This window comes from Anomaloglossus baeobatrachus, chromosome 7, assembly GCF_048569485.1.
Source record: "Anomaloglossus baeobatrachus isolate aAnoBae1 chromosome 7, aAnoBae1.hap1, whole genome shotgun sequence".
NCBI lineage: Eukaryota > Metazoa > Chordata > Amphibia > Anura > Aromobatidae > Anomaloglossus > Anomaloglossus baeobatrachus.
In genome coordinates this window covers 305,817,102-305,825,728 of record NC_134359.1, presented here as the reverse complement: position 1 = coordinate 305,825,728, position 8,627 = coordinate 305,817,102, and the positions used below count along the sequence as shown (strand labels likewise).

The 8,627-nt window shown below is 51.2% G+C and overlaps 1 protein-coding gene across 1 annotated transcript in view; it reads left to right on the top strand.

The window, feature by feature from the left end:
• LOC142246577 (uncharacterized) overlaps positions 1-7,326 on the top strand; it is a 112,603-nt gene extending 105,277 nt beyond the window's left edge. The window contains exon 10 of the mRNA XM_075319643.1: positions 6,859-7,326. Coding sequence (XP_075175758.1) covers positions 6,859-6,947 — 89 coding nt within the window. The 3' untranslated portion in view covers positions 6,948-7,326. The remainder of the gene's footprint in view (positions 1-6,858) is intronic.
• The last annotated feature ends 1,301 nt before the right edge of the window (positions 7,327-8,627 follow it).

Here is an 8,627-nt window from a genome sequence, read left to right as displayed (position 1 = left end):
GCTCTGTGGGGCCGGATCATCGCCTCCAGGACTCCTTTGTCTTCTTAGTTTATATGTGTGTACATATTAGGGTATGCATGCTGTGAGAGTTCACGTGATGGGGGTCACTCACTTGGCTGCGTCTTAGGCCTCTTTCCCATGTCAGTATTTTGCATCAGTGTTTTGTCAGTATCTCATCAGTATTTGGATGCCAAAACCAGGAGTGGAACTCACAGAGAAAAACTATAATTGAAAGACTGACACCTGTTCTGTGTTTTGGAGACGCTCCTGTTTTAGGCATCAAAATACAGATGACACACTGATGAAACACTGATGCAAAATACTGACGTGGGAAAGAGGCCTTAGAGGTAGCACACAGGAACGCATTTATTAAAACTCCAACCAGTTTATTAAAACAGACATAAACCGCGCTCCAGGTAACATAACATGAGCCTTACCTCGGCAGGAAAAAAAACACTGTAACACAGTCCTATTGACTGTGGGATCGCCGAGTGAGTTCACTCATGCCGGTCAGTATTCACACCCCGGATTTGAAGTCTGTGCTATTCGGGAGGTTTGGCGGACCTCCACACACTGACAAATTCCACTGACCCCTGTCAATATTCACAGACAGATTTAAAAGTCCATTTTCCTTCTCCTGAGGTATCTGTGAGGGGCATCGCAGCCCTCCATACCTCTCTACATTAGCAGCCTCTTCACACTGACTTCTGTCAGTGCACACTCCCTCACAGGCCGCTTCTCACAGACCACCATGTCCCAAACAAACAGTCTCATTTTACCAACTGAGACGCACCCATGGGTGGAGCTATGTAGATAGCCAGGCCCACCCACCTCTCCAGCTATCTGTAAACCTGGTGTGGCGCCCCTGACACGGTCAGGCACCACTAATGCCGGCGGTACACGGGACGATCTATCGTGCGATCACACGAGCAATCGTACCCGCCCCCGTCGTTTGTGCGTCACAGGCAATTAGTTGCCCATGGCACACAAAGTCAATAACCCCCCGTCACACGCACTTACCTCCCGGGCAACGTCGCTGTGGGCGGCGAACATCCTCTTCCTGAAGGGGGAGGGACGTGCGGCGTCACAGCGATGTCACACGGCAGCCGGCCAATAGAAGCAGAGGGGCAGAAATGAGCGGGTTGTAACATCCCGCCCACCTCCTTCCTTCCGCATTGCCAGCGGGATGCAGGTAAGCTGTGTTCATAGTTCCCGGGGTGTCACACGGAGCGATGTGTGCTGCCACGGGAATGATGACCAACCGGAGCACAGAAGGAGGACCGACTTTTTGAAAATGAACGACGTGTCAACGAGCAACGATAAGGTGAGTATTTTTGCTTGTTCACAGTTGTTCCATGGTGTCACACGGTACGATATGTCTGATGATGCCGGATGTGCGTCACTATATATATCATACCATGTGACGCCGGCATAAGTACTGCACCCATGCTGGGGCAGTGCTACCAGATAGTTCTAAAAGGCCGGAAAGAGGTGTGTACGCACAAACACGTAGCAACCAGGTCTCCCACACCATTAGATGGGACCCTTGGGCAGTCTCCAGAAGGAGTTGGCCTTCAATTCTTATCGAGGGGTGTAGTGGAGGGGCTGGAAGCTAAAGTGCAGAGGCTGTAAGGAAGGGAGTGGAGCGAGCCAGTCTGGTAGTGGAACAGCGGTTGCTAGGAGACGCAGATGCGTGCTCACACTAGTCAGACCCTGCACGTGTAGTGACAGTTGGCGGGGGAGAACAGTTACCGAGTCAGTCAGTCAGAAAGACGGAGAAAGAGTCAGTCGAGTACGGGGACTGCCGATGACTAGGCACGTATGGGGAACAGGTCCCTAGAGCAGACTCAAGTTTAACTACCTGCTAAACCTGGACGGTGAGGGGAACTACAAGTACCTCACCAACCTTCAGAGTCCAAGCCTCAGCAGCAACGCAGGGACCCATAAGGAGACAGAGCTTGAAGCCATCTCACCTGGTCCACGCTGCCGGCAAACAGTCCAAAAAGGGAGAAAAGGCAGTTGCAACTAACTGGATAGACCCCACGGTACTTCAAGTCAGGGGTTTTCTGAAAACAGAAGTGCTAGGTAGGTGAGCTAAAGGTTACCCTCAGATCGGCCCAAAGGATACCTGGTCCTACCTGGTCTAATCGCAGCAGCGCCCGGGTCCGCTCACCATAATAACAACAAGAGTGAGTAAAAGCAGTTAAAGACTTTTGGACTCTACCTGTATTATTCATGGACCCGCTACCCTGCTTACCCGAGCCCCTGGGGCCTGCCTCACTCACGGGAGGCTAGAGCATCCAGCTGCAGACCCCATCAGCCCCAGATGCTCACAAAACCTGCATCGGCGGTCCTTCACATCCCTGACCGCAAGCCGTGAGTGGCGTCACATGACATATAATAAAACTGACTTTACCTGTTGCCAAGTCGAATAAGTCCTGTGGCGTCCCCGAAAGGGATCATCACCCCTGGGGCGTCACACGGGCCCTGTGAATACTGTAACAAACGCACGTGGCTTTACAAGGACCAGAACCGACCTCCAGGTTTACACCACTTCTGTGGCACATACCGGGCATCTTACGATGCCTATTTCAGCAGACAGTATGTGTGTGTATTTGTGGGAAATGGTTCATCTATGTGTATAGGTCCCGTTTTGAATGTTTAGAACTTTAAAAGGATTTTAGTGCAGATTCTATTGATAAATCCTTTAAATAAGGTATATCAATGTCAGGTTCTGCAGCCCATCATACAGCACATCCACCACAGAAAGCCTAGGACTTCTACTGAAGATCCTCTAGGAAGGACGCATCCGATTGTACAGAGTGCCCTATGTGTCTATATATGTATATGTACTGTATGTATAACTGTGTACATGTGTGATGATTATAATCGGTGTGCCTCTGAGTATTGCGTTTGACATGGCGTGTGACATGGCGTGTGACATGGCGTGTGATATGGCGTGTGATATGGCGTGTGATATGGCGTGTGATATGGCGTGTGACATGGCGTGTGATATGGCGTGTGATATGGCGTGTGATATGGCGTGTGATATGGCGTGTGATATGGCGTGTGATATGGCGTGTGATATGGCGTGTGATATGGCGTGTGACATGGTGTGTGGTGTGACATGGCGTGTGACATGGCGTGTGATATGGCGTGTGATATGGCGTGTGATATGGCGTGTGATATGGCGTGTGACATGGCGTGTGACATGGCGTGTGTACTGACTGTATCGGTGGAGATGTGTCAGTGTGAGGTTACTTGTGAGCATTATCTGTAAATTATACATTAATCTGTAGATACATTGGAGGTCACTCTGATTTGGACATTTTGATTCAGGTTTATTCACTGCTATAATTGACCTTGTTGCATTAAGGTCTGGAATCTCTCCCGACTCCTGAACATATTAAGTATAGGGTAAAATAATTCCACCTCTCGGCTCCCCTGTCCGGCCGGTGGCGCTCCCTGCCCAGTCCTCTGTTGGCGGCCTCCTGCCTCAGTCTCTTCTATTTCTCATGGCAGACATTTTCCTCCTTCTTTGATTCTGTGCCAGCCGGGTAGTTCTTAGACGGTGCACATTGTGAGGTTCTGACGTCAACACACCATGACGTGTGGGCCGTGGACTCCTCAGCCGTGGTGCAGAGAGAAGGAAGACGCAGGAAAGGAGGTCATCTGCCATGAAGAACAGAGGTGACTGGAGCTGGGGAAGCACGGAGACCCTCATCTCACCCCGCCATGTCTAGTACTCTCATCCCTAGAAGGATATTTTACCTATATATCACCAAGAACTCACCTAATAACAGCTGTCCTTACCCCATGTTATCTGCCGGATGTGATGATGACCATCTCCATCATTGTCACCGACCCATGATATGAAGCATTTGTCTAGAACCTATCATTAGAGTTGAGCAGACTGCTAATAATCCGGGTCAGCGGATCAGTGGCAGGTTGACAAAGAAGAAGTCCGGATCCGATCCGGAATCCGGGCATATGGGAGAGAGAGGGAGAGAGAGGGGAGAGAGAGGGAGAGAGAGGAGAGAGAGGGAGAGAGAGGGAGAGAGAGGGTGAGAGAGGGAGAGAGAGAGGAAGAGAGAGGAAGAGAGAGGGGAGAGAGGGAAGAGAGAGGGGGAGAGGGAGGGAGAGGGAGAGGGAGGAAGAGAGAGGGGAGAGAGGGAGAGAGCGAGGGAGAGGGAGAGGGAGGAAGAGAGAGGGGAGAGAGGGAGAGAGAGGGAGAGAGAGGGGAGAGAGGAAGAGAGAGGAAGAGAGAGGGAGAGAGGGAGGGAGAGGGAGAGGGAGGAAGAGAGAGGGGAGAGAGAGGGAGAGAGAGGGAGAGAGAGGGGAGAGAGAGGGAGAGAGAGGAAGAGAGAGGGAGAGAGAGGGGAGAGAGAGGGAGAGAGGGAGGAAGAGAGAGGGGAGAGAGGGAGAGAGAGGAAGAGAGAGGGGAGAGAGGGAGAGAGAGGGGGAGAGGGGGAGAGAGAGAGAGGGAGAGAGGGGAGAGAGAGGGGAGAGAGAGGGAGAGAGGGAGGGAGAGGGACAGGGAGGAAGAGAGAGGGGAGAGAGGGAGAGAGAGGGGAGAGAGAGGGGAGAGAGAGGGAGAGAGAGGGGAGAGAGAGGGAGAGAGGGAGGGAGAGGGAGAGGGAGGAAGAGAGAGGGGAGAGAGGGAGAGAGAGGGAGAGAGAGGGGAGAGAGGGGAGAGAGAGGGGGAGAGAGGGGGAGAGAGAGAGAGGGAGAGAGAGGAAGAGAGAGGAGAGAGAGAGGGAGAGAGGGAGGAGAGGGAGAGGGAGGAAGAGAGAGGGGAGAGAGGGAGAGAGAGGGAGAGAGAGGGGAGAGAGGGAGAGAGAGGGGGAGAGAGGGGGAGAGAGAGAGAGGGAGAGAGAGGAAGAGAGAGGAGAGAGAGAGGGAGAGAGAGGGGAGAGAGGGAGAGAGAGGGAGAGAGAGGGGAGAGAGGGAGAGAGAGGGGGAGAGAGGGGGGGAGAGAGAGAGGGAGAGAGAGGAAAGAGAGAGGGAGAGAGAGGGGAGAGCGAGGGGAGGAGGGAGAGAGAGGGGAGAGAGAGGGAGAGAGAGGAAGAGAGAGGGAGCGAGGGAAAGAGAGGGGAGAGAGAGGGAGAGAGGGAGAGAGAGGGGAGAGAGAGGGAGAGAGAGGGAGAGAGAGGAAGACCCCTAAATGGACTGTCAGAGCCCAAATTGTGCCCCCCAACTCCCCATAACCCTGATCCCCTCCCACCACACTTACTGTATTTCTCTTGCTTTGGCAACACTAATTGTATTTTGGTCCTGCCAATAAAGCATATTTGAATTTGAATTTGAATTTGGAAGAGAGAGGGAGAGAGAGGGAGAGAGAGGGGAGAGAGGGAGAGAGAGGGGGGAGAGAGGGGGAGAGAGAGAGGGAGAGAGAGGGAGAGAGAGGGAGAGAGAGGGGAGAGAGAGGGAGAGAGAGGAAGAGAGAGGGAGAGAGAGGGGAGAGAGAGGGAGAGAGGGAGAGGGAGAGGGAGGAAGAGAGAGAGGGGAGAGAGGGAGAGAGAGGGAGAGAGAGGGGAGAGAGGGGAGAGAGAGGGGGAGAGAGAGAGGGGAGAGAGAGGGAGAGAGGGGAGAGAGAGGGGAGAGAGAGGGAGAGAGGGAGGGAGAGGGAGAGGGAGGAAGAGAGAGGGGAGAGAGGGAGAGAGAGGGAGAGAGGGGAGAGAGGGAGAGAGAGGAGGAGAGAGGGGGGGAGAGAGAGAGGGGAGAGAGGGAGAGAGAGGAGGAGAGAGAGGGGAGAGAGAGGGGAGAGAGGGAGAGAGAGGGGAGAGAGAGGGAGAGAGAGGAAGAGAGAGGGAGAGAGGGAAAGAGAGGGGAGAGAGAGGGAGAGAGGGAGAGAGAGGGGAGAGAGAGGGAGAGAGAGGGAGAGAGAGGAAGAGAGAGGGAGAGAGAGGGAGAGAGAGGGGAGAGAGGGAGAGAGAGGGGGAGAGAGGGGGAGAGAGAGAGAGGGAGAGAGAGGGGAGAGAGAGGGAGAGAGAGGGGAGAGAGAGGGAGAGAGAGGGGAGAGAGGAAGAGAGAGGAAGAGAGAGGGAGAGAGAGGGGAGAGAGAGGGGAGAGAGAGAGAGGAAGAGAGGGGAGAGAGGGAGAGAGGGGAGAGAGAGAGAGAGAGAGGGGGAGGGAGAGAGAGAGGGGAGAGGGGGAGAGAGAGGGGAGAGAGGGAGAGAGGGAGAGAGGGAGAGAGAGGGAGAGAGGGAGATAGAGAGGGAGAGGGAGAGAGAGGGAGAGAGAGGGGGAGAGGGAGAGAGAGGGAGAGAGAGGGGGGAGAGGGAGAGAGGGGGGGAGAGGGAGAGAGAGGGAGAGAGAGGGAGAGAGAGGGGAGAGGGGGGAGAGAGAGACCTTCAGCCTTCCATAAAATGTCACTAAATGCGGTGTTTGCACAGATCGAGATTTCAGCTCCCTGACCTCTTCAAACGAAATCTCAGTCTACGCATGCGTCGCTCCGGAGCCATTGTATTAAAGACTTTGCGCAGTGTGACTCTACAGATAGTCTTCAATAAAATGGCGTCAGTGGTGGCGCATGCGCAAATAGAGACTTCAGCCTAATAAAGACGTCATTCGAAATCTTGTTCTGCGCATGCTCTTGGTGCCATTTTACTGAAGACCTGCAGACTGCTTGCAGAATCACACTGCGCATGCGCTGACCATTGTAATCATGGTGGTGGCAGTGGCGAGGAATTTAAAAAAGGAAGCAGGTCCCTGAATAATCAGTGACCCTCCCATATCCACGTCCCCGCAGCTTCCCCGCTCTCCCCGGACACAAAGCATCCGAGCTCGCGGTCTGCCAGCTTCCACCATCGTCTTCACTCTCCCGTCTCATTTTCTTTTCTTTTCATTTTTTTACAGGAGTGAGTGATACAAATACAAATGCAAAAAAATCAGAGAAGAAAGGTCCAGGGGAAAATCTTAATAAGGCTGGCTCTACCCAACTCTAACATAATTGTTATGTAATAATGAAGCATAACGTCTCAGAAATGATGTCAGCGTATATATATATACGGTATATACTCGCTAACTCTATACCACAATGGACAGGAGCATCGCCCAGGATCTGATCCTCGTTCTCCGAGCTCCGACCATGCACAAATCCAGGACAGTTCAGAAAATATGGAACTTTTTTTTACCATTGCCATAAAGAAAACCCGATGCCGCCATACGTGCTGTGACGCCGGAGGAACTTGTACACATTCTTCTGACTTTATTTATCATTCTTTGCAGTAAATGCGGCCGATGCTTCATCAAATCACAGGAAATCTTAATGATTTATGATTTCCATTCACAAGGTTGATTCTATGAACTTCTCCCCCCAAAATAAAAGGAAATATCCAAACATCTGAGCTCTTTATATTGATCCATTATTTCAGTGCAGAAAATGCAAAGCAACAAATCACCAAAGAATATAAAGCACCTGAACCAGCAGAACCTAACAAACACAGCACAACATAAAGCCCCTGAACCAGTACAACCAAACAAACACAGCACAACATAAAGCACCTGAACCAGCAGAACCTAACAAACACAGCACAACATAAAGCACCTGAACCAGTACAACCAAACAAACACAGCACAACATAAAGCACCTGAACCAGTACAACCAAACAAACACAGCACAACATAAAGCCCCTGAACCAGTACAACCTAACAAACAAACACAACATAAACCACCTGGACCAGCACAACCTAACAAACAAAGCACAACATAAAGCCCCTGAACCAGCACAACCTAACAAACAAAGCTCATCATAAAGCACCTGATCCAGCACAACCTAACATAAAGCACCTGAACCAGCACAACCTAACATAAAGCCCCTGAACCAGTACAACCAAACAAACACAGCACAACATAAAGCACCTGAACCAGCAGAACCTAACAAACACAGCACAACATAAAGCCCCTGAACCAGTACAACCAAACAAACACAGCACAACATAAAGCACCTGAACCAGCAGAACCTAACAAACACAGCACAACATAAAGCACCTGAACCAGTACAACCAAACAAACACAGCACAACATAAAGCACCTGAACCAGCACAACCTAACAAACACAGCACAACATAAAGCACCTGAACCAGTACAACCAAACAAACACAGCACAACATAAAGCACCTGAACCAGCAGAACCTAACAAACACAGCACAACATAAAGCCCCTGATCCAGTACAACCTAACAAACACAGCACAACATAAAGCCCCTGAACCAGCAGAACCTAACAAACACAGCACAACATAAAGCCCCTGATCCAGTACAACCTAACAAACACAGCACAACATAAAGCACCTGATCCAGTACAACCTAACAAACACAGCACAACATAAAGCACCTGAACCAGCAGAACCTATCAAACACAGCACAACATAAAGCCCCTGAACCAGTACAACCTAACAAACACAGCACAACATAAAGCCCCTGAACCAGTACAACTTAACAAACAAAGCACAACATAAAGCACCTGAACCATCAGAACCTAACAAACAAAGCACAACATAAAGCCCCTGAACCAGCAGAACCTAACAAACACAGCACAACATAAAGCACCTGAACCAGTACAACCTAACAAACAAAGCACAACATAAAGCCCCTGATCCAGTACAACCTAACAAACAAAGCACA